Source organism: Hyperoodon ampullatus, assembly GCF_949752795.1.
Source record: "Hyperoodon ampullatus genome assembly, chromosome: 17".
Lineage (NCBI taxonomy): Eukaryota > Metazoa > Chordata > Mammalia > Artiodactyla > Ziphiidae > Hyperoodon > Hyperoodon ampullatus.
In genome coordinates this window covers 8834862-8860512 of record NC_136930.1, presented here as the reverse complement: position 1 = coordinate 8860512, position 25651 = coordinate 8834862, and the positions used below count along the sequence as shown (strand labels likewise).

General features: G+C 40.9%; 1 protein-coding gene across 1 annotated transcript in view; it reads right to left on the bottom strand.

Annotated features, from left to right (window-relative positions):
- Positions 1-1084: 1084 nt before the first annotated feature.
- NKAIN3 (sodium/potassium transporting ATPase interacting 3) overlaps positions 1085-25651 on the bottom strand; it is a gene marked incomplete at both ends in the record, with an annotated part of 525204 nt that continues 500637 nt past the window's right edge. Inside the window, one exon of the mRNA XM_079722331.1 lies at positions 1085-1158. Coding sequence (XP_079578457.1) covers positions 1085-1158 — 74 coding nt within the window. The remainder of the gene's footprint in view (positions 1159-25651) is intronic.

Genomic DNA, 25651 nt, shown 5'->3' with positions numbered 1-25651 from the left:
CTCAGGGCTTCCATCCCCAAAGAAGCTGGGGAAGGGGGTGCAGATTTGGGCAGGAACCACTGTGGCAAAGAGGCAGCTGATGAAGACTTTCATGCGTGTTTCTTACACCAGTGACTGTTGTCCAAATTTCCTCTGTCTCCATGAAATTACAGACCACTGGGCCAAAAGAATCAGAAGGTCATCTGAGCAGGTCCACAATGTCATGTTGAGGGAAAGATCCCAGCTCCATTACTGACTACTTGAGAGACTTTGGGAAGGTTGTCTATCATCTATGAGCCTCAGGTTCCTTATGTATAGAATGGACTACTAATTAGTACATTACAGTAGTTCCATGAGGATGAAGTGAGATAATATACGCAAAGGGCACATGATATCTATTATTTTATACAGTTGTCTATTTGCTACTTAGAGTTTTCTAGGAATGGAGTCATGGTATCTATTTTCTTGTTTTCTAGTATTTTATCAATCAAGTGACCATGATTCCTTCCTTATACTCAACTGAAATCTATCCAGTTTGAGGTGTTTTTGTTGTAGTTGTTGACTTCCTTCTGGTTAGTCAAATATTTGAGTACTAGGCACAGTCATGGGCAACTTTACAGATGCTCTACATACCTTATCCCATTGAATCCATCCTCCCTCCTCCACCTATGAAACTATAGTCCAGGTGACAGAACCAAGTCTCAGAGACTTCAAGGGAGGCCCCTGGGACCACACAGATAGAGCCTGGATCCCAACCTAGTCTTTCTTCCCTTTTCCCTCTGCTCTGTTGCCCCCAAGACACATATTAAGTTTCTCTTTTGTAGACTAAATCATCCTTTTTTCCCTTCAACTTGGCAATCAACTACTGATAAGAAAAATAAAATAAAACTATCACTCTAGAAACATAAACCATGGTACCGACTTCAAATCCTTTTTGGAATGAACAATAATAATGATAATGTTGGGTTACATGTGAAAGGTGTGTTTCAAATATGAGTGGAAAATTAAACCAATGATTAGTAGTGGTAGGTCCAAATTATTTCAGGTTTGGTTAGTTTTGGCCAAGTTAGAAGGATTAATATTTTCCATCTCATCACACCTTTACTTACAGATGAACAGGCTTTAACTCAACATGATCCTGGTAGTAGGAGTGTGCATCAAGTCCACCTATGAAATCAACTGAAAATACAACATAGCCCAATATGAATAAATGTGCAAACTCATATGATACTAGGTGATTTAAAAAGAACACATAAAAATAATATTAACAAAAATATCTACCTATCACAAAAATGGAAGAATGTGTATTTAAGATAAAGACTGTTCAAAATATTATCAGTGGTCAAAAAATGGGGAAATTTTAAGAAACACACATAGAACTTGGGATCTTAGTGACTGAAAAATCACAGTTGTTACTGGCTTTAGTGACAAATGAAGTAACATTAAATAACATTAGATTTTAAATAATGTGTTTGTCCTTAGGCATACAGATATGCCCTTTCCCCCTATATATCAAAAGATATACCTTTTCTTCTTGTTGCCAGAATCCATTTTTTTTCTTAAGAATATTTATTGCATCATTAGAAAGACCTTTGAGAAGTCACAAAATCTATGTCCTTGCCTTCTGTCCTCAAGCCTTTCCTGACAAATAAGCACCTGCATTTTGTTGGGTCCCCTAATTTTCTTTCCTTTTTTGGCCATGCCATGCGGGCTTTTAGTTTTCTGACCAGGGATTGAACCCATGCCACCAGCATTAGGAGCACAGAGTCAACCACTGGGCTGCCAGGGAAGTCCCTAAGCATCTGCATTTTGCAGAGGAGGTTTCGACTTCTCTCTGGTGGTGTGGTACTTGCCTCACAGTCTGTATAGACTCACTATTTTTGGTAATATTCTTTCTAATTTCTTTCTGTTTTGATCAAAACCTCAATCTTTCTTTTCCAAACCTAATGTCTACAGCTAATCTTAGTTCATTTCTCCTGTTGTTGTTGTTTTTTTTGTCATAGTCCATTAAAAATATTAATTAGGTCATATCAAGCTCTGGTTATACTACAGCACTCTAACATTAACAGGTATGTGGGCATATAGGAACACTGAACTCTGTGTCTGTGTGTTTAGGTACACAGCACGTGAATATTATATTATATCCTCCAATCAAGACAGGCATACTAGTGAACTGTGATTTAGAGAGAGATGAATTAGCCTAGAAGTTCTAGTTGAGTCTTGACCTACTCTGACTTGCTCTATCCTTCCATCTCCACTGAAGGAGGTGAGGTGAAGCTTCACCAGATCACTGTGTACACATGAGCTTTGGAGTCCTCTGGGGCTCACAACAACCAGGTGACAAGGGACCATTTCCAGGTAATACCCCTGGAGACCAGAGGAGCCTGAGGCCCATCCTTTCCCTACCAAGTCACATAGGTTACCTGGATACAACCTCAAGGAGAGAAGCAGTGAGAGGGGAGTCAATGTGAGACACTAAAAAGATTTTCCCAGAGAGAATGAGCAGTGCCTAAAGGGGCCATTTAGTCAGACTGGATTAAGTTTTTATTAGATTAGATATTTAATCAAATATCAACTTCCTTACATTGTTGACCAATGGGTGGGAATTTAGAAGAAAGATCACTTGAACAATTAAGATCATTGACTAAAAGTTGAATGATCCTATAATTTATAGGGCACTTTTGGAAGTTAAAGGGGTGTTAAAATAAACAAAAGTATAAATATATACATTTGTGAATAAAATTATTCAATTGAAAAATTATATTGAAAATAAAATTATTTATAAAAATAAAGATTTAAAATGAATACCTGTATTCGTTAAAGCAAAATAAAAAGAAAGCTTCTTTACAATTATCGTGTGAACGTTAAAATGGAACATTAACAGAATGATTATTTTTGATATATATTCATGTACTGCAATGAATCTGCTCCTTAGCCCATCTCTGTCTCTAATATACCAAACCACTGATATTTTGGGGAAAATATATACATAATATATAGTTTTTTCAATATGGTTTTATTATTTTCATAAATTTATTTACAATCCTATTCAAAATTTCTTTTTATGATTAGTAAATTTGAAATTGTTGATACCTTAATTGACTGTAAATCACAGTATATATTTTTTACTCTATTTGCTTTATTGTTTGCTGTTTCTCTTCCATATACATCTAGATTGACATGTATTCACACATACACACACAAATAATATATATACATAACAGTTTTCTGAATGATTCAAGAGTAAGTTATTTGCATAAAGCCCTTCATTCCCAAATATTTCAGTGAGCATTTCCTCTAAATAACAATATTCTCTTACATTTACACAGTAGCGTTTTCAACTTCAGGAAATGTAATACTGATACAATATTTTTCTCTAAGCAAACAACAATATGCCAATTTTTTAGTTGACCTAATAATTTCCTATGTAGCATTAACTATTTTAACTGTGGAAATATCTTCCGTATAGGTGCTGCTAAATGCCAAGCAAGTTTGCTAAAGAGAGGACAAGTGCAATATAGTTTAGTCCAAATACCTCCCCAGCACTGTTATTTTACATCCACTCAGCACATCTTTCCTTGCCAAAAATGTTACAGGACACAATACTTAAATTGTATCTATTTATGATTCTTTGTAGAGCTTCTCACAAATCAACTTCTTTTCATTTTGGTGCAGAATATAAATTTGTTGAATAAAACACAGGAGCTCTGCCAAAAGAGTCTTTTCTCAGGTTAAGAAATTTCAGAAGGAAATTATAAAATTGAAAACTAAATTTTGTATAACCTTTAAACACTAATTTGTCCAGTTTGCTTGCTTTTGTGAGGATAAATTTCAGTGTTTTCCTTTTTTATAAGCTTTCATTTATTGCCATTTACTAAAAGCTTCAAAAGATGATTTGGGGGTGCTTTGTTTGATTTAATAACTTGATTTAATAATTTGATTTAAATTCCTTAACTGATCTTGAATGCAGGGCAGCTAAAATGTAGAAGAGTCATTTATGAAGTGCTCACAGTCATTGTAGGGAACTTAGATTAATTTACAAAGCAGTTCTTTAAAGGCTGAAATAATTCTACCTCTGACTGATGAAGAGCAGCAAAGAGAGAAAATGTATTCTGTCATCCTGAAGTGGTTTCTGTTTGTTTGCTTGTTTGTTTTCAACATCAACCTCATTACAAAAATATTCTCAGAGAAATGCAAACCAAAACCACAGTGAGATGCTACTTTATACCCACTAAAATAGCTATAATAAAAAAATCAGATAATAACAAATGTTGGTAAGGATGTGGAGAAATTGGACACCATGCACTGCTGGTGGAAAGGTAAAATGGTGCAACCACTTTGGAAGACAGTTAGGCATTTCTTAAAAGGGTAAATCTAGTTACCATATGACCCAGTAGTTCCACTCCTAGCTATATACTCGAGAGAAATGGAAACATACGTCCACACAAAAATTTGTACACAAATGTTTATAACAGCATTATTCATAATATCCAAAAGGTGGAAAAAGTATTGTAGTTTATTTACCCTAATGTGGGTGTGTGTGTGTATATATGTAAATTTTGGGAACTAGACAAGACTACCGAAAGAGTAACTATTAAGGAGGAATCATTGAAAAGTAGGTAATTAAGAAAGTGAAAACATCAAGAATCCTTTATGGATGGAACACAGCAATGTGGCCTCTTGACAAGAGAAGCCTGATGTTTCCATATTAGAAAAATAGTTTTTTATGCACACACCAGAGTAGGAAGATAGTTGAAGTAAAGTGGTAAATTGAAATGCAAATGGAGGGCAAGTTTATAGACTCTGAAAGTGTTTTTAAAATGATGCTTTAAAAAATGAAGCTTTTTTTTTTGTTTTTTTTTTTAAGATGACTTAACAAAATACTTGAAAACAACTCAGTAGGAAAGACCTTCATCTTTTACGTTTGCAGAAAGGTAGTTATATCACATTGTTAAGAAAGTGAAGCAACTGCGCATTCTAAAAGTCACTGTAATGAGAAAGATGTGAGAAGAAGATGCTGAATTTAAGGAGTTTCTCCAGTAGAAATAAGGAGATGAATTTCAATGAAACCTGGGAAGTAGCAGAAGAGGCATGGATGGGTTTTCAGAAGTATTAGAAAAGGAGGTTTAGAAAGGAAGCACCCACGGATTCTGCAGTCATTACAGTGAGAACACCACATAAGGGTCTTTGCCAGAAGAGTGCCTTGGAAGGGGCGGGGAAGACAGAAGGAGGGGGCGGGCACAGCTTGGTGGGTGACCTGCAGGATAATTGAGTTGAATTCAATATACTCCGGTTATTAAAGTCTTAAAATGTAGAACAAAAAACTTAGCACAATTAACACCTGGCATCAACGGTGCAGAAAAGCCAGTTATGCAGAGCATTGCCCCCTTCATCTGTTCTCGGAAACTGAGGTGTTACAATAAAAGATCCCTCAGGGAGAGACTGCAGCCAGGAAACCCCATTGTTTGCAGTCCTTTCAAACGTATTTCCTGTGCCAACTTCCACTTGGAAGAAATGATGTTACTTGGAATGGAATATCTTTGTGGTTACTCACTCTCACCACTGCAAAAACCTGTCAAGGGTTCTCTCCGACCTGGAGGAATTGCAAAGGTACTCTCGATTTACAGCATCATCTTACTGTCCAAATACAGACTTGTTACCACTTGTAAGAGATGCACAACCCACTGCAAGTTTTCTGTTTGACTACAGGTGACTTTCGGTCATCAGTCAAGTTTCCAACAGATAACTCAGTGCTACTGACGCAGTGCCTCACTCAGACATTGCAAACCTGATTGACACCGAAAGCAACACAGGCCATTTCCAGTGAGGAACTCAACCTATCATTTATGTCCCAGGTTTAACTATTGTATATTTACCAAAGAATGAACCAGAGGACAGGCCTCTTGTTTCTGATCCAGCTTTGTTGCATGCAGCCTTGTCTCTGAATTGGGAAACGCAGAGATACTGTACCATTGCATTTAGCTCAGAGAAATGAAAAGATTTGGGAAGATGGGGACCAATTAACATATTTATTCTTAACCTACTTCCTGCTCTATCACTGTTCCTGCAAGGTGGTTATGAGACTATTCTAATAAGCATTTATTGTATAGGTTGCCAACAATAATGTCTTAAGGAAGCGCTGCTCAGGACTTTTAAAGAACTCCAATATGGGGACCGTTATGTTGTGATTTACTTGTTCTGTGATATGCGTTCATAAGAGAAAAGCTGGGGTAGAGGTTCGACATCAACTGAGTTCACAAAGAGGGGCCCTTAAAGGACCTCAGGGAGGATTTTGCAGCACCCCACAGATAATGAGGGCTTTTAGGAGAGACCCGCTATTTCCGAGGTAGCTGGCAACTGAACTCTGCCTGTGTTACTAGGGAATGAGCTAGTCCACAGCATCACTAACTTGCTGCTATCTCCTGTCTGAAGAATCTGAGCTTTCAGAGGGCATGACCCGTGTGCCAAACTGCAGGCCACGGTCGGGCTGCTCACATCACACCAAGGGGTGCCCTGATGGGTCTGCTGGGCCCGGGGAACGTGAAACGCTGCTGATGCCAAGAGGAGCTGCTTGAGGCTGTGCTGCCACCTGCCCCAAATAACTTTAGGAGCTGTAAGAGCCGTTAAAGAGGCAGACGACACCCCAAGGGCAACGCTTATGGATGCTCATTATTGTTTCAAATCTCCTCCACCTTGCAGAAAGCACAGGAAACTGCAGAAGGGAAGGACGTGGGACCAATGAGATGCTCAGGGAGATGTCAGTCCCAGCCGGAAGAGCAGAGGCCGCAGTCCCAGAGGCTGCCTTGTCTGGATCAGAGTTTTCCAACATGTTTACCTCTTCCTGCCTGGTAACAGCAATGCAAAATGGACTCTTCTCACTTCATCTAGTCCCCCTCAGGCATAAGTACTGATGTAGCTCATAAAAACGGATATAGCTCAATGACCTGATGGCAGTTTGGTCTGGAAAACACTGAGAGCCATCACTGGGAGAGTCTGGAGGGTCTGGAAGCAACCCTCGGTCTGTCTGGGAGTCCAAGCTCCTCCTCATCCTGGGCGGATGTAAGGACTCCCCAAATGGTGTGTGGGTAAGTGTAATTTAAGGTGGCCAATTCCAAGAGCCTTATTCCAAAATTTATGTGTCCTGAGAAGGTACCTGTGGCTATTCTGGTCCTGGGTTCTCTCATCCTCTTCCACAATTGTCTTCTTTCCACTTTACTGAAAGGCATCCATCTCAACCATCTGAATAGGCACTTATCTTTTTGAACTACTCACGTAAAAGCCCCTAGTGCACTAAACAAAATGACAGTTTTAATTTCTTGTGATGGATGACAAAGTAATGGCTACTAATGACAAGGTAGGTGGTTTCCAATTTTTGCTTCCAAAATAATTGAAGGAGAACATAACTGATTTATCAGTTGTAGTACTTTAAAAATAATTTTTGATAATGGATCAGTATGTATTGTACTTTTTGACATATATTTCAGCTACTTTATCTATAATTTCATTCCTTCCCATTTGTCCTATCTCTTTTCCTCCTTTATTTTTTCTCTTTTGTATTTATTGCTCTTTACCATGCTGTATTATACATTTTACTTTAAAAATATCTTATTTGATGTCTGACCCCCTTCACTACAATTTAAGTTTTATGAGACAAGAATTTTTGTCTGATTTTGTCTGATTTTGTTCAGTTCTATATCCCCAGCACCTAGAACAGTGCCTGGTACAAGATAAGTCCTCAAAACTATTTGGGGAAAGAAGGAATTAAAACAATTGAGTGACATTGCTGTAATCAATTTCCTCCCATTCTCATTTTTTTTTCTGTGAAAGTACCTGTGGTAACCTATTGCATTCCAGCAAAACTAATTGAAACAAAACAACTCTGTCCATTTTATTAAGAGGTACCCTTCCAATGAATATTTCATTTTATGTTTAAGACTTGTTCATCAATATCTGTAATACATTTATGTTTGCTCAGTCACGTTGGTAGACAATAATTGCAATTATTGCAATTGCATCTAAAGAAGAACTTTAACACTTAAAATCTGGTCACAGGAAAATATTAAATTTTTATTCATGGGAATAAATCTAAAAAATTTGCAAGTTCTCTGCCCTGAATACAAGAAAATATCTTGACGGAAATTAAAGATGTCTTAAACAAATGGAAGAATATAAAACATTCATGGATTGTGAGACTCAATATTGTAAAGACACCAGTTAATTTGTGGATCAGTTAATCTATGGATTCAAAGAAATCTCAGTAAAAAAATTTCAGCAGTTTAATCAAAATGCTGATTCTAAAATGTATGTAAAAAGGCAAAGACTGAAGATTAGTTAATAATCTTGAAGAACAAACCATGAAATTTCCTAATTAAGATTTAAGATTGATAACTGGACTACACAAACTAAGGAGTTTTGTACACTAAAAGGCACCACTGAGAATGAAATTTCAATCTATAAATGATTTTTCATTGCAGAAATGTAAGGGTAGACTAAAAAAAACCTTTTAGAAACAAATATATAACATTAGGACGGAAGTTTATGGGTGAAGAGGAACGGAAGTACAAGGTCAACAGAAAATGGAACAATTTAAAATTTCAACTATTAACTAATGCTTGTTTAGGTGCCTTTAAAATGAATAATTAAGGATATTAAATTGCTATGACATCGAGATTATGTGGGATACGTTCAAGAGTAATGCCTCCGTTTTATTATTAAATACTGTAGTGATTTTGTGATGGGTCAACGTATCTAAGCTGGAATTGCATTGTTTCCTGACTTCCCCTCTCTCTGTGGGTCTGAGTCAGGGTTGGCCACACAAGACATTAGTGTGAGACGTGGAAGACTGATGGGAACAACAGTTATCATGCTCAGGAAGGTGATCTAGGGCCCAGGCCCCTCTGGACTTGTCCACGGAGTGAGGACAGCCAAGATCAAGACATGTTTGACAACTGAGACCGTGATAGGACCCTTGCACAGCTCAGTGGATGCTGGCAGGAAAGATGGGAAAAGACAGGGCTGCCGAGCCCTGCCCCTGACAGCCGTATCAGCACATCCACCTTCACCTCAGAATCAGTCCTGGGAGGAGGACAGCCTTCCCTGTGCTGACACCTGATGTGGCTGAGAAATCAGTGAAGTGGCTGAGGTTTCCTGGAAGTGACCACCATGAGAAGAAATGCTAAATCTCGTTTTGGGAAAAAAAGGGAAGGTACATTTTTGCTTCTTAAAGATCATACCCACAACATTTGCCAGATCATATTCTGTTACATTTTATTGAACCAGACTTTAATCATGACAGATTATTGATTAGAATTTCATCGTATAGCCATACAGAACAGCTATTAAAGGTCAACAGTTTTTTGGGGGGAGGGGCATTGTTTTCACAGTTGTGTAGTATTTGAATCGCATCCTAAAATTCTGTTATTCTCATGACAATATTCACATATTGAGTACTTGCTAAGAAGACATTTGACTTGGAGCAAGATCGCTGGGTGTGTTACATATGCCTGTCCACATCCAATTAAATTTTACTGGGCTAGCCCGTTATTTTTCTTACATCATGCAAGTAATTTATATTCTTACTCAATATTTAAATATGAATGCTTTAGTTTTAACCTAGTGAGTGCACAATTTATCTTTCTTTACCTATTTATGAAGAATTTCATTGCTATCCTTGTCGGCACAGCTGGGTGTTTGAAAGCATACGGATTTTGGTCCCTGAAATATCTGGATCAAATATTAGTTCCACTTCTTGCAGGCTGTGAGCTGGGAAAACTCTCAGTGTACTCGTCTGTACAATGAATACAATGACTGCCTGCCAGGGTGTGGACGCCCTAGGTGAGATAAAAGCCTTGGAGTGCATGCAGCAGACTACAGGCTGCTATTGATTTATTCACACATTTATCTTATTCCGATGACACATTCCCATCAACTACTGATTTCCAAAATTTCAAAACCTTTGTTTATCTTAGGATAACAATGGTTTGTGAGAATTCCAGCATTCTATTCCCCCCTTCCCCAGAAGAGAATCTGTCCTTGGGGAACTTGTATTGAGCTTGCTTCTAGCCTGATTTTCTCATATTTGGAAAGAGTAGCTAGTCTGGAGGAGGGAGGATTGATTAGTCCATCACGTTTTGAAGGCTGAGGTTTCACCTTCTCTGAGTGTTTTTTATTCTGGAAAATTAAGATTCACCATATAAGGACACGGCAAGGAAGAAAGTAAAGCTCAAGGGAGGCAGAATTTTCAGAGTTCAGTGTCACGTGGGATTGTGGCTCTCCCTCTGTCCAGGGGTGGTGCTGGGCACTCCCTGAGCACGTGTCCAGCCCATATAACCCGCCCAGTGCACCCGTGACCCGCCTGAGTGCACACGGAACACCTTTTTTTTTTTTTTTTTTTGGCTGCATTGGGTCTTTTTAGTTTAGTTTTGTTTTTTTTATTAGTTTCTGCTTTATAACAAAGTGAATCAGTCATACATATACATCTGTTCCCACATCCCTTCCCTCATGCATCTCCCTCCCTCCCACCCTCCCCATCCCACCCCTCCAGGCAGTCAAAAAGCACCCAGCTGATCTCCCTGTGCTCTGCGGCTGCTTCCCACTAGCTATCTACCTTACGTTTGGTAGTGTATATATGTCCATGCCTCTCTTTCGCTTTGTCACAGCTTACCCTTCCCCCTCCCCATATCCTCAAGTCCATTCTCAAGTAGGTCTGTGTCTTTATTCCTGTCTTACCCCTAGGTTCTTCATGACATTTTTTCCCTTAAATTCCATATATATGTGTCAGCATACAGTATTTGTCTTTCTCTTTCTGACTTACTTCACTCTGTATGACAGACTCTAGGTCCATCCACCTCATTACAAATAGCTCAATTTCATTTCTTTTTATGGCTGAGTAATATTCCATTGTATATATGTGCCACATCTTCTTTATCCATTCATCCGATGATGGACACTTAGGTTGTTTCCATCTCCGGGCTATTGTAAATAGGGCTGCTATGAACATTTTGGTACATGTCTCTTTTTGAATTATGGTTTTCTCAGGGTATATGCCCAGTAGTGGGATTGCTGGGTCATATGGTAGTTCTATTTGTAGTTTTTTAAGGAACCTCCATACCATTCTCCATAGTGGCTGTACCAATTCACATTCCCACCAGCAGTGCAAGAGTGTTCCCTTTTTTCCACACCCTCTCCAGCATTTATTGTTTCTAGATTTCTTGATGCTGGCCATTCTGACTGGTGTGAGATGATATCTCATTGTAGTTTTGATTTGCATTTCTCTAATGAGTAAAGATGTTGAGCATCCTTTCATGTGTTTGCTGGCAGTCTGTATATCTTCTGTGGAGAAATGTCTATTTAAGTCTTCTGCCCATTTTTGGATTGGGTTGTTTGTTTTTTTGTTATTGAGCTGCATGAGCTGCTTATAAATTTTGGAGATTAATCCTTTGTCAGTTGCTTCATTTGCAAATATTTTCTCCCATTCTGAGGGTTGTCTTTTGGTCTTCTTTATGGTTTCCTTTGCTGTGCAAAAGCTTTGAAGTTTCATTAGGTCCCATGTGTTTATTTTTGTCTTTATTTCCATTTCTCTAGGAGGTGGGTCAAAAAGGATCTTGCTGTGATTTATGTCATAGAGTGTTCTGCCTATGTTTTCCTCTAAGAGTTTTAGAGTGTCTGGCCTTACATTTAGGTCTTTAATCCATTTTGAGCTTATTTTTGTGTATGGTGTTAGGGAGTGATCTAATCTCATACTTTTACATGTCCCTGTCCAGTTTTCCCAGCACCACTTATTGAAGAGACTGTCCTTTCTCCACTGTACATTCCTGCCTCCTTTATCAAAGATAAGGTGACCATATGTCCGTGGGTTTATCTCTGGGCTTTCTATCCTGTTCCATTGATCTATCTTTCTGTTTTTGTGCCAGTACCATACTGTCTTGATTACTGTAGCTTTGTAGTATAGTCTGAAGTCAGGGAGCCTGATTCCTCCAGCTCCATTTTTCGTTCTTAAGATTGTTTTGGCTATTCGGGGTCTTTTGTTTTTCCATACAAATTGTGAAATTGTTTGTTCTAGTTCTGTGAAAAATGCCAGTGGTCGTTTGATAGGGATTGCATTGAATCCGTAGATTGCTTTGGGTAGTAGAGTCATTTTCACAATGTTGATTCTTCCAATCCAAGAACATGGTACATCTCTCCATCTATTTGTATCATCTTTAATTTCTTTCATCGGTGTCTTATAATTTTCTGCATACAGGTCTTTTGTCTCCTTAGGTAGGTTTATTCCTAGATATTTTATTCTTTTTGTTGCAATGGTAAATGGGAGTGTTTCCTTGATTTCACTTTCAGATTTTTCATCATTAGTATATAGGAATGCCAGAGATTTCTGTGCATTAATTTTGTATCCTGCTACTTTACCAAATTCATTGATTAGCTCTAGTAGTTTTCTGGTAGCATCTTTAGGATTCTCTATGCATGGTATCATGTCATCTGCAAACAGTGACAGCTTTACTTCTTCTTTTCCGATTTGGATCCCTTTATTTCCTTTTCTTCTCTGATTGCTGTGGCTAAAACTTCCAAAACTATGTTGAATAAGAGTGGTGAGAGTGGGCAACCTTGTCTTGTTCCTGATCTCAGTGGAAATGGTTTCAGTTTTTCACCATTGAGCACGATGCTGGCTGTGGGTTTGTCATATATGGCCTTTATTATGTTGAGGAAAGTTCCCTCTATGCCTACTTTCTGCAGGGTTTTTATCATAAATGGGTGTTGAATTTTGTCGAAAGCTTTCTCTGCATCTATTGAGATGATCATATGGTTTTTCTCCTTCAATTTGTTAATATGGTGTATCACGTTGATTGATTTGCGTATATTGAAGAATCCTTGCATTCCTGGAATAAACCCCACTTGATCATGGTGTATGATCCTTTTAATGTGCTGTTGGATTCTGTTTGCTAGTATTTTGTTGAGGATTTTTGCATCTATGTTCATCAGTGATATTGGCCTGTAGTTTTCTTTCTTTGTGACATCCTTGTCTGGTTTTGGTATCAAGGTGATGGTGGCCCCGTAGAATGAGTTTGGGAGTGTTCCTCCCTCTGCTATATTTTGGAAGAGTTTGAGAAGGATAGGTGTTAGCTCTTCTCTAAATGCTTGATAGAATTCGCCTGTGAAGCCATCTGGTCCTGGGCTTTTGTTTGTTGGAAGATTTTTTATCACAGTTTCAATTTCAGTGCTTGTGATTGGTCTGTTCATATTTTCTATTTCTTCCTGATTCAGTCTTGGCAGGTTGCGCATTTCTAAGAATTTGTCCATTTCTTCCAGGTTGTCCATTTTATTGGCGTAGAGTTGCTTATAGTAATCTCTCATGATCTTTTTGTATTTCTGCAGTGTCAGTTGTTACTTCTCCTTTTTCATTTCTAATTCTATTGATTTGAGTAGTCTCCCTTTTTTTCTTGATGAGTCTGGCTAATGGTTTATCAATTTTGTTTATCTTCTCAAAGAACCAGCTTTTAGTTTGATTGATCTTTGCTATCGTTTCCTTCATTTCTTTTTCATTTATTTCTGATCTGATTTTTATGATTTCTTGCCTTCTGCTAACTTTGGGATGTTTTTGTTCTTCTTTCTCTAATTGCTTTAGGTGCAAGGTTAGGTTGTTTATTCGAGATGTTTCCTGTTTCTTAAGGTGGGATTGTATTGCTATAAACTTCCCTCTTAGAACTGCTTTTGCTGCATCCCATAGGTTTTGAGTTGTCGTGTCTCCATTGTCATTTGTTTCTAGGTATTTTTAAATTTCCTCTTTGATTTCTTCAGTGATCACTTCATTATTAAGTAGTGTATTGTTTAGCCTCCATGTGTTTGTATTTTTTACAGCTGTTTTCCTGTAATTGATATCTAGTCTCATAGCATTGTGGTCAGAAAAGATACTTGATACAATTTCAATTTTCTTAAATTTACCAAGGCTTGATTTGTGACCCAAGATATGATCTATCCTGGAGAATGTTCCATGAGCACTTGAGAAAAATGTGTATTCTGTTGTTTTTGGATGGAATGTCCTATAAATATCAATTAAGTCCATCTTGTTTAATGTATCATTTAAAGCTTGTGTTTCCTTATTTATTTTCATTTTGGATGATCTGTCCATTGGTGAAAGTGGGGTGTTAAAGTCCCCTACTATGATTGTGTTACTGTCAATTTCTCCTTTTATGCCTGTTAGTATTTGCCTTATGTATTGAGGTGCTCCTGCGTTCGGTGCATTAATATTTACAATTGTTATATCTTCTTCTTGGATCGATCCCTTGATCATTATGTAGTGTCCTTATTTGTCTCTTCTAGTAGTCTTTATTTTAAAGTCTATTTTGTCTGATATGAGAATTGCTACTCCAGCTTTCTTTTGGTTTCCATTTGCATGGAATATCTTTTTCCATTCCCTTACTTTCAGTGTGTATGTGTCTCTAGGTCTGAAGTGGGTCTCTTGTAGACAGCATATATATGGGTCTTGTTTTTGTATCCATTCAGCCAATCTGTGTCTTTTGGTGGGAGCATTTATTCCATTTACATTTAAGGTAATTATCGATATGTATGTTCCTATTCCCATTTCCTTAATTGTTTTCGGTTCGTTATTGTAGGTCTTTTCCTTCTGTTGTGTTTCTTGCCTAGAGAAGTTCCTTTAGCATTTGTTTTAAAGCTGGTTTGGTGGTGCTGAACTCTCTCAGCTTTTGCTTGTCTGTAAACGTTTTAATTTCTCCATCAAATCTGAATGAGATCCTTGCTGGGTAATCTTGGTTGCAGGTTTTTCTCCTTCATCACTTTAATTATGTCCTGCCACTCCCTTCTGGCTTGTAGAGTTTCTGCTGAGAGATCAGCTGTTATCCTGATGGGGATTCCCTTGTGTGTTATTTGTTGTTTTTGCCTTGCTGCTTTTAATATGATTTGTGTTTAATTTTTGACAGTTTGATTAATATGTGTTTTGGAGTATTTCTCCTTGGATTTATTCTGTATGGGACTCTCTGTGCGTCCTGGACTTGATTAACTATTTCCTTTCCCATATTAGGGAAGTTTTCAACTATAATCTCTTCAAATATTTTCTCAGTCCCTTTCTTTTTCTCTTCTTCTTCTGGAACGCCTATAATTCGAATGTTGGTGCGTTTAATGTTGTCCCAGAGGTCTCTGAGACTGTCCTCTGTTCTTTTCATTCTTTTTTCTTTATTTTGCTCTCCAGCAGTTATTTCCACTATTTTATCTTCCACCTCACTTATCCGTTCTTCTGCCTCAGTTATTCTGCTATTGATGCCATCTAGAGTATTTTTTATTTCATTTATTGTGTTTTTAATCAATGCTTGATTCATCTTTAATTCTTCTAGGTCCTTGTTAACTGTTTCTTGCATTTTGCCTATTCTATTTCCAAGATTTTGGATCTTGGAAATAGGATCTTGGATCATCTCTACCATCATTATTCTGAATTCTTTTTCAGGTAGACTGCCTATTACCTCTTCATTTGTTAGGTCTGGTGGGTTTTTATCTTGCTCCTTCTCCTGCTGTGTGTTTTTCTGTCTTCTCATTTTGCTTATGTTAGTGTGTTTGGGGTCTCCTTTTTGCAGGCTGCAGATTCGTAGTTCCCGTTGTTTTTGGTGTCTGTCCCCAGTGGCTAAGGTTGGTTTAGTGGGTTGTGTAGGCTTCCTGGTGGAGGGGACTAGTGCCTGTGTTCTGGTGGATGAGGCTGGATCTTGTCTTTCTGGTGGGCAGGTCCACGTCTGGTGGTGTGTTTTAGGGTGTCTGCGGACTTTTTATGATTTTAGGCCACCTCTCTGCTAATGGGTGGCGTTGTGTTCCTGTCTTGCTAGTTGTTTGGCATAGGGTGTCCAGCACTGTAGCTTGCTGGTCGTTGAGTGAAGCTGGGTGCTGGTGTTGAGATGGAGATCTCTGGAAGATTTTCGCCGTTCGATATTATGTGGAGCTGGGAGGTCTCTTGTGGACCAGTGTCCTGAGGTTGGCTCTCCCACCTCAGAGGCACAGCACTGACTCCTGGCTCCTCAATTTGGGATGATTTGTTGTCTATTCATGTATTCCACAGATGCAGAGTACATCAAGTTGATTATGGAGCTTTAATCCGCTGCTTCTGAGGCTGCTGGGAGAGGTTTCCCTTTCTCTTCTTTGTTCTCACAGCTCCTGGGTCTCAGCTTTGGATTTGGCCCCGCCTCTGCGTGTAGGTCGCCGGAGGGCGTCTGTTCTTCGCTCAGACAGGACAGGGTTAAAGGAGCAGCCTCTTCCGGGACTCTGGCTCACTCAGGCCGGGCGGGAGGGAGGGGCACGGAGTGCGGGGCGAGCCTGCAGCGGCAGAGGTCGGCGTGACGTTGCACCAGCCCGAGGCGCGCCGTGCGTTCTCCCAGGGAAGCCGCCCCTGGATCCCGGGACCCCGGCAGTGGCGGGCTGCACAGGCTCCCGGAAGGGCGGTGTGGACAGTGACCTGCGCTCGCACACAGGCTTCTTGGCGGCGGCAGCAGCAGCCCCAGCGTCCCACGCCCGTCACTGGGCTCCGCGCTTTCAGCCGCGACTCGCGCCCGTCTGTGGAGCCCCTTTAAGCAGCGCTCTTAATCCCCTCTCCTCGCGCACCAGGAAACCAAGAGGGAAGAAAAAGTCTCTTGCCTCTTCGGCAGCTCCAGACTTTTTCCCGGACTCCCTCCCGGCTAGCTGTGGCACATTAGCCCCCTTCAGGCTGAGTTCTTGCCGCCAGCCCCAGTCCTCTCCCTGCGCTCTGACCGAAGCCCGAGCCTCAGCTTCCAGCGCCGCCCACCCCGGCGGGCGAGCAGACAAGCCTCTCGGGCTGGTGAGTGCCGCTCGGCACCGATCCTCTGTGCGGGAATCTCTCCGCTTTGCCCTACCCAGGTATGTGGGGAGTTTCTTGCCTTTTGGGAGGTCTGGGGTCTTCTGCCAGCGTTCAGTAGGTGTTCTGTAGGAGTTGTTCCACGTGTAGCTGTATTTCTGGTGTATCCGTGGGGAGGAAGGTGATCTCCGCGTCTTACTCTTCCGCCATCTTACCCGGAAGTTGCATTGGGTCTTTGTTGCCGCCCGCGGGCTTTCTCTAGTTGCAGCGAGCGGGGGCTACTCTTCCTTGCGTTGCGTGGGCTTCTCATTGCAGTGGCTTCTCTTGTTTCGGAGCACTGGCTCTAGGTGCGCGGGCTTAGTAGTTGTGGCTCGGGGGCTCAGTAGTTGTGGCTCACGGGCTCTAGAGCGCAGGCTCAGTAGTTGTGGCGCACGGGTTTAGTTACTCTGCGGCATGTGGGATCTTCCCTGACCAGGGCTTGAACCCGTGTTCCCTGCACTGGCAGGTGGATTCTTAACCACTGCGCCACCAGGGAAGTCTGCACACGTGACACACTTGATCACCATTTTTTTAAAAGCTTTTAACTGCCATTGTTTTTATTCTCTAGTCCTTTCCCCCCACAGTAGCACAAATACTGAGGGAAGATCTCTCTCTTTTTTTCTTGGTATTTCAAGTCACTCCGTGGGATTCTTTGTAGGTAATATATCCCTTTTATGCAAAGTGCACAGAGTGATTTTTCCTAATGCTTTCAGTGTTATTCCTTTAGATGCAGGGATGCACTTATTCTAGTTATTCTGTAAGAATCCCATGGACCGTCTCTAGTATTTTGTCTTTGATTCTTGCAAGGGGGAACCTGGTTATAGTGTCCTTACAGGGTCCTTTGATAAGAAAGCATCTGCCACCGTGGCTTCTTTCCTCACTCTTAGTCACTAGAGTTGTATCACCTCTATAAAGATGCCTCTGACATACCAGTTCCCAGCATCCTACTTCCTCAATACACGCATACACTTTTTTTTTTTTTGCGGTACACGGGCCTCTCACTGTTGTGGCCTCTCCCGTTTTGGAGCACAGGCTCCGGATGCGCAGGCTCAGCGGCCATGGCTCAGGGGCCCAGCTGCTCCGCGGCATGTGGGATCTTCCCAGACCGGGGCACGAACCCATGTCCCCTGCATCGGCAGGCGGACTCTCAACCACTGCGCCACTAGGGAAGCCCCACACATACACTTTTTAGTTTTGATTTTCTCATATTCAGAAAGAAAGGAGCTAGGTTCTCTTTTTTTTTCTTTCTTATTTGTGTTTTCATCTTTAACAGTGTATTTTCTATTCCCTTTAAAGTTACTCAGCTTTTTTAAAGTGACACAAATTGTGCTATTTTCCTATTGTAGACATACTCTTAACCCTTTGCTTAATCTTCATCACTAATTTGGTGGAATGGCTGTTTACTCTTCTCAACTACAATTTGGCTTTCCTGAAGTCTCTTTCAAAGTTTTTGTAATTTTTCTATTACTATCTGCTCAGAATCACTGGTGGATTTGTGTCACTACTGCTGGGCTCATTCAGAGGAACATTTTATTCTAGAGAAAACAAGATTTTTAAAAATTCTGAAAACACCTCCCTTTTCTATTTTTGGAGCTCCCTTTTCATTTTTATTTGGCTGAATTTCCAGCTTTTGTTTCTCTCATGGGTCCAGATCTCTGGAAGCAGATGTTCCCATAATCAGTGCTGACAGTTTCTTCCCACTTTAAAATTTTCTAAGAGTAGATAATATTTAAATAATGGCATAATGAATTTCTAAAATCTCTTTGGGGTCAATAAAGCAGAATAGAATGGCTGAGAGGAAAAATATTGCTTAAAAATGTAAGGACTAAAAACAGTTCTAAGAATCTGTCTAAACAGATATAATTTTTCCCTTATGTAATACATTTTTTCTCAGTTATCCAATTTTTTCCCAATATATTTTTATCATTCTCATTTAAATCTAGCTAATGTTCTACTTTGCTCGATAAATCAAGTGACAAATACTTGTTGACTTTGAAGTCTCTCTATAATTCATTTTTACTGTCTGCTTCTACAATTTTGAAAATTTCCCCTTTGAATATTCTTTTTTCTTTTTAAAAAATAGCCTCTATTATTACTTTTGGTTTTCCCATTTCTAGGGCAGACTCCATCCCAAAAATGCCATTTCTTCTGAGATCATTTTATAAATTCTTTTCCCTTTCTATGAATTACTGTTCAAAGAAAATTGAATCTGATTGTATTCTTCCCAAGATTAAATCCACTCATTGATTGCATGTCATCTAGCAGAGTGTCCCAGCTGGAGAGGCCTGAGTAGGGTGTGGGTGTGCACGTACACACTTGCTGAGCAAGCCTTGGGGTAGCTAGCCCTTTGGGGTGGTCTTTTATTGCTCGGAAAAAGTAATTTATTTACCACAGAGTGCCTTATAAATGTTAACTTTCCCTATAAGTGCCAAGATATAAAATAGGTTGGGACTCACTGGTGTTAAGACAGAATCCAAGGTCCCTCAAAGACTGACCCCGCTGTTCACTTAGTGAACTGAACATACCCCACTACTCATCACTTCCTGAGTATCCCATGGTTTTCCCAAGCTTTTTTGACATACTTTTTTTTTTTTTTTTTAAAGATTTTGTTTATTTATTTATTTTTTAATATGCCGTCTTATTTATTTATTTAGGCTATGTTGGGTCTTCGTTTCTGTGCAAGGGCTTTCTCTAGTTGTGGCAAGCGGGGGCCACTCTTCATCGCGGTGCCTGGGCCTCTCACTATCGCAACCTCTCTTGTTGCGGAGCACAGGCTCCAGACGCGCAGGCTCAGTAGTTGTGGCTCACGGGCCTAGTTGCTCCGCGGCATGTGGGATCTTCCCTGACCAGGGCTCGAACCCATGTCCCCTGCATTGGCAGGCAGATTCTCAACCACTGCGCCACCAGGGAAGCCCTTGACATACTTTTGCCAGTATTTAAAATGCGTTTCCTTTGTTCCCTTCCTCATGATGTAATATTCTTCATATAAGACCATGTTCTCATGCTCTGAGCAGCCATGCTTGGTGCCCTGACACACAGTTAGCCTCTGCTTATTTTTTTTGTGCTTCCAATTCACTTTATACAGACCATTATCTGCACTTTACTCTTCCATAATTATTTATATGCCTTGCTCACTTATTAGAATGTAAGATTTCCTGGGAAAGGGACCAAGTCTTATTCATTTCTGTATCCTTGTGGGTCTAATACACAGAAGTCTTTCAATAACTGTTTCTTGAATGAATGAATCAAATCAATACAGGATTAGCTGTTTAAACATGTTTAAAGCCCTAAAATTAATCACTAACATGCTGGAACTGGACTATACTTTTGGATATGGACAGGTTAATGACCTCAGACAAGAAGAGATTTGGGAGAAATGCTGAATCCAATCAAGCATTTAAATATCTACAAGAATTGGCAACCTACCTAGAATATAGAAAGAACACAGAATTCCGTCAGGAGCTATGGTTGAAAGAAGTCAGTGTAATGTCAACAAAGCATATGAGTCATGTGGGAAGACATTAAAATGTTTTAAAGGGTTAGTGAGTATAAAACCAACCAGAAAGAGACTCTTAATCGGAGTAAAGTCTTGTGTCTACTCAAGTCTAACGTCATCTGTGTCCTGATGCTGTGGGCGGCTGAATTAATCACATTTGAAGGGTATGGAATAAGATCTCCTCTTACTCCACCAACTATTTCAAAAAGCTCTGAAAATCCATTCGTGGAAAGTGAGAATCCCCTTGGAATTGAGGTCCTGCTTCCCAGCTGAAAATCCCTTAACATATAGCAAACTCAAATTGCTTGAGTTGCTTATTTGTTGGAGAAATAAATTTCAATATTTATTTCAACATTGTGGCTCCATCATTTTAAACATGTGGCTTCCAAAGCTTCTATGTTGGTCTGTATCCAACAGGCAGAAAGAGGAAGAGCATGGAGAACCACATGTGGAAGTGATGTGGGTGCTAGGCCTGGAAATGGGCATGTCCCTTCTGCTCACATTCCATGATCTGGAGTTCAATGTCATGGGACACCTAACTGCAGGGAGCCTGGAAGATGCAGCCCAGCTGTGTGTTGGAAAAAGAACACACAAATGGCAAAGACCTGGCCAATCTCTGACACAAGCATGTACATTCAAGCTTTGCAGTTGACTGAACTGTATGTAGCAAAGAAAGCTGTTCTCTGAGTACACCATTAACTCTAATCTGGACTTTTTGTTCTTATAATCAAAGAGAGAGGAGAGAAAAAAAAAAGAGCAAGTGAGTGAGAGAGCGCAAGCTCCTGTTTCCTCCTCTGAGGAAAAATGTGGACAAAACTGAAAGGCTAGTTAGGTATAAAATTTAGAATTAATTTACTTTGTGCCTCATACACCTTAGAAGGAGAGACAAATGCTTTTACTTCTCTCCTACTTTATCTTCATGTTGGCATCCAAGTTATTGGTACTCCCAAATACCTCACTTAGACCAGTTTCAAATATTGCTCCCAGAAAGAACATGAAATTATTCTTTTTTAGTCAGTAAAATGCTTAGTATAAAACACATGAAGGGACTTCCCTGGTGGTCCAGTGGTAAAGAATCCGCCTTCCAATGCAAGGGAATGCAGGTTCGATCCCTGGTCAGGGAACTAAGATCCCACATGCCACGGGGCAACTAAGCCCATGCGCCACAACTACTGAGTTCGTGCGCCTCAACTAGAGCCCATGTGCTGCAAACTACAGAGTCCACGCGCCCTGGAGCCCTAGTGCCACAACTAGAGAAGAGAAGACCTGCACGCCACAACTAGAGAGAAGCCCGTGCACCAAAATGAAGAGGCTGCGTGCCTCAATGAAGATCCCACGTGCCGCAACCAAGACCTGATGCAGTCAAAACTGAATTAAAAAAATAATAATAATAAATAGATCTTTAAAAAAAATAAAGCACACGAAGATGAGTGTTCTATATATGCCTCTTAGTGTTGGTTACTTGCATGACATTTCTTCAAAGGAATTATAAAATCTGACTTCCATTACATATTTGGTCCAAGAGTATAGCTCTTGAGAATATTGTGTGCCATTTTGCTATCTAAGAGGGATGAACATCTGTTTCATTGTTTGGTCTTACTTTAAAATGCCTCTGTTTCATTGATCTTACTTAAAATGCTTTAGTGTAACAGTGAGAGTATAAGCTATATACTGGGGATGGCAAGTTAACATTTTAAGGACTTAATGATAAAACATCACTCCAAAAGCAGCCAGGGTCAGTACTTCAATATGTGTTACCTATGTTTGCATCAGAAATCTGCTTAATTTGCATGAGGATAATAGAAAAAAATTTTAATTGGTAAAATAAGTGCTCTTTGGGACTTCACTGTTGTCGCAGTGGTTAAGCCCCGCGTTCCCAATACAGGGGGCCCAGATTCGATCCCTGGTCAGGGAACTAGATCCCACATGCATGACACAGCTAAGAGTTGGCATGCCACAACTAAGGAGCCCACGTGCCGCAACTAAGACCTCCTGCAACCAAATAAATAAATATATATTTTTAAACAAAAAGTGCTGTTCAAGAGATGGGACTGCCTGGGAAAACTCAAGAGATAGGGTTGCTTGGAAGCCAGAAGGGAGCAGTCAACAGTGACCTAAGTCACCCATTACAATGAAGCCCGGTAAGATCTAAGTGAACTTGACAATTAGGAGGTCATGGCTGGCCTTCGAGAGAGCACTTTCAGTGATAATATAGGACAGAAAGCCCAACGACAGAAGCCCAACAGCCGCGGCCTGACAGTGGATAGGAGGCGAGAAAGTTACACTGTCAGTCTGGACTATTTTGTAGAAAAGTCTAGATGTGGAGGGAAGAAGTGTGAGAGACAGGGAAGCTCAGTGTATACCGGGTGGGGAAACAGGGTAATTTCTTTTGTTTTGTTTTTAAACTTCTGTGGCTTTATTCATAAACTGAGGGAAAAGGGCCAATGAGAGGAAGAAACTGGGAGAGAGAAGGGAAAAAGAGATAAAGTTAGGGTGGCAGAAAGAGAATCATTAATGAAGCAGGCCCCTGAATACGTGGGAAGGATGGACAGAAAAGCCACAGAAGCCCGTGGACAGAGTGAAGGCCTCCTCTTATGTCAGGAAGGAGAACATCATGGATAAATATGGACAGTTCCGATGGGAGAGAGACCCTAGGAGCTTGTGGGCACCCATGCCTACTGGCTTTCCTGTTCTTTGCTGTAGAGTCTTAGCGGGAGAGTCTCAGCGCTGGGCGGGCAGAACAGAGGAGGACAAGGGTGCGAGGATCACGTCACCTCTCTGGGCTTCATGTCCTCATTGCTAAAGTGAGAGTAAGGACTCCAAAGGCTCAGGGTAGGGAGCACTCATACTGCAGTTTTAAGGGACCCAGAGCAGACACAGACTCAGAATGGCTGAGAGGAGGGGGGAGAGGTGGCCGGCGCACGTGCACACGTGTGACCTCATGGGGCTGCCTCAAGGCCAGTTGGTGCAGCACGTTCTTCTCTGCAGCTCAGGGCCGGCTGGAGAGACGAGGGCTCAGCCTACCCCTGTGGGGCGAGCAGAACAGCTCAGTGTGAGGATTGAGAAGGGGGTGTGTGGTGGGCGTTGCGATAGGGATATTGAATTTAGAATTAAAATGGAAACACACAGACCCTGTCGGAACGCTGTTAGCTGCTATCTCGCTTGGGCTCCTAAATGTTCCCACTAATAACCCACAATAAAACCATTGCCCAGGATCCACATAAAATCCTCACAGCCCATTATTTTTTTGTCACTGCATTTAGGGTGCCGTGAGGATGTGATTTTTTTTTTTAATGTTGAGCCTTCTTTTTATTTATTTATTTGTATTTTTGGCTGTGTTGGGTCTTCGTTTCTGTGCGAGGGCTTTTTCTAGTTGTGACAAGCGGGGGCCACTCTTCATCGCAGTGCACGGGCCTCTCACTGTCGCGGCCTCTCTTGTTGTGGAGCACAAGCTCCAGACACGCAGGCTCAGTCGTTGTGGCTCACGGGCCTAGTTGCTCCGCGGCATGTGGGATCCTCCCAGACCAGGGCTCGACCCCGTGTCCCCTGCATTAGCAGGCAGACTCTCAACCACTGTGCCACCACGGAAGCCCCTTCTTGAGCAAAGGGCATGCCACACAGCTTGGGGCTGTTGGTAACCAAGAGAACCTGACAGCTCCGACCTGTCTGACCAGGGATGGAGGGAGGTGAGATTATGTCTCCTTCAAGCTAACAGGCATCTGTGTAGAGCGCTTGCTTTAAGGGGTGAGGCTGATGCTTCATAATCCCTGGGCTGCTAATCTGGATCAGAGAGATCGAGATGTTCTGAATAGCTGCCTATATTTACCATTTGTAAATGAATGAAGGAAATGTGATGCACTTGATGGTACCTTGAGATAACCCCCAGCTCTGGGCGCCATCTACAGGGCTGTGGTGTTCGAGCTGAGTGCCTTGGGGATCCCCCAAGGGGTGATTCCATTTGTTAATGGGCGCAGACCTAGATATTGGCAGAGTGACGACCACCTTCATTTAAATAATTTCTAACATACAGTTTCAAGTGGGAACACAGAAAATTAAACCCCCTCTGGGGTGTCGGTGTTCTCTGCTTGTTGGTGCCAACTTTCTGTCAAAACAGGCCACAATTAGTAGCCAATGAAAACTTCCAGGAAATGTAAGTGTACAAACCATTTATACCTTATTGCAAATTAGTCAGATTTTTTTTCTATAGTGCAAGGAATGGGAAATTTAAATTTTCATAAGGTGTGAGGACAGAGATATGAGAGATAATGTAATGACATGAGAGCATTTTCCTTGCTATGTGTTTTGTACATATTTGCACAGAATTTCACATCTTATTTGTATGACAAATATTTACTGATTTCTTATGATGTTCCAGAAACTGAACCAGGTCCTTGGATCCCAGGGTGGGCAGGGTATGATCCCCATGCTCTACAAGCATGTGGGGAACACAGTTAATTAAAAAATAAATTGAGCCCAGGTTCAGAGGGTCTACTGAGGCATGGGGAAGAGGGTGTCCTGGGGAAGAATGTTGAAGAACACGTACTTGAAGGGAGGTGACCGTGTCTCATCTGGTGACTGAATAGATGTGGGAGGTGAGGAAGAGTCAAGGAATGTGCCCAAGGTTCTAGCTTGTTTGAAGAATGGTCATTCATATAAATGGAGACAGAGAATAGAAACGGAAGAATTCTCCCCCACCTCTGCCAATGGAACTGCTAACCAACCTTCCGAGTCCATTTGCTTGCACAGTTCTTCATTCAATACTCACTCGTTATCTATTGTACAGAGTGCCCATTATGTCAGGAAATGGACAAGGCCCTGGGGATATCATGACTTTTAAAAATTACAGTTGTGTTAAATGTTTCCAAGGAAAATGCAGTGTGCAATGAAACCATATAAGAGTATATCCTGGGTGCCCTCAACTAGCCTGGGGACGGTGAGAGGGAAGTGGCTAAATTGGGGAGAGACAGTTAAGCTGAGATCGGAAGGATGTATATAAGTTAGTGAGTCAACAGAGGGAGGAACGGGCTTGGTGAATGTAGGAAAACAGATGTAGCTGGAGATGAGGAAGTGAGGAGGGAAGAAAATACGGCTGTGGATAGTCCCTAGTTAGGTTGAAATATAGGGGTTCTGGGTTGGAGAGACACGACCGTCTGGGTTCCACTTCACCATGAGGTTAGCTGACTTTGGAGCTTGTTCTAGTAAAACGGCTTCTCTAGTCTCCATGGAAAGTTCCCCTCTTGAGTCACTGGTTTGGGTACTTTGGTGTTTATGACATTCTTCTTGAGAGATACTGTCTTCTTTTCATCTTTGATGAGGTATAATTGACAAAACTGTAA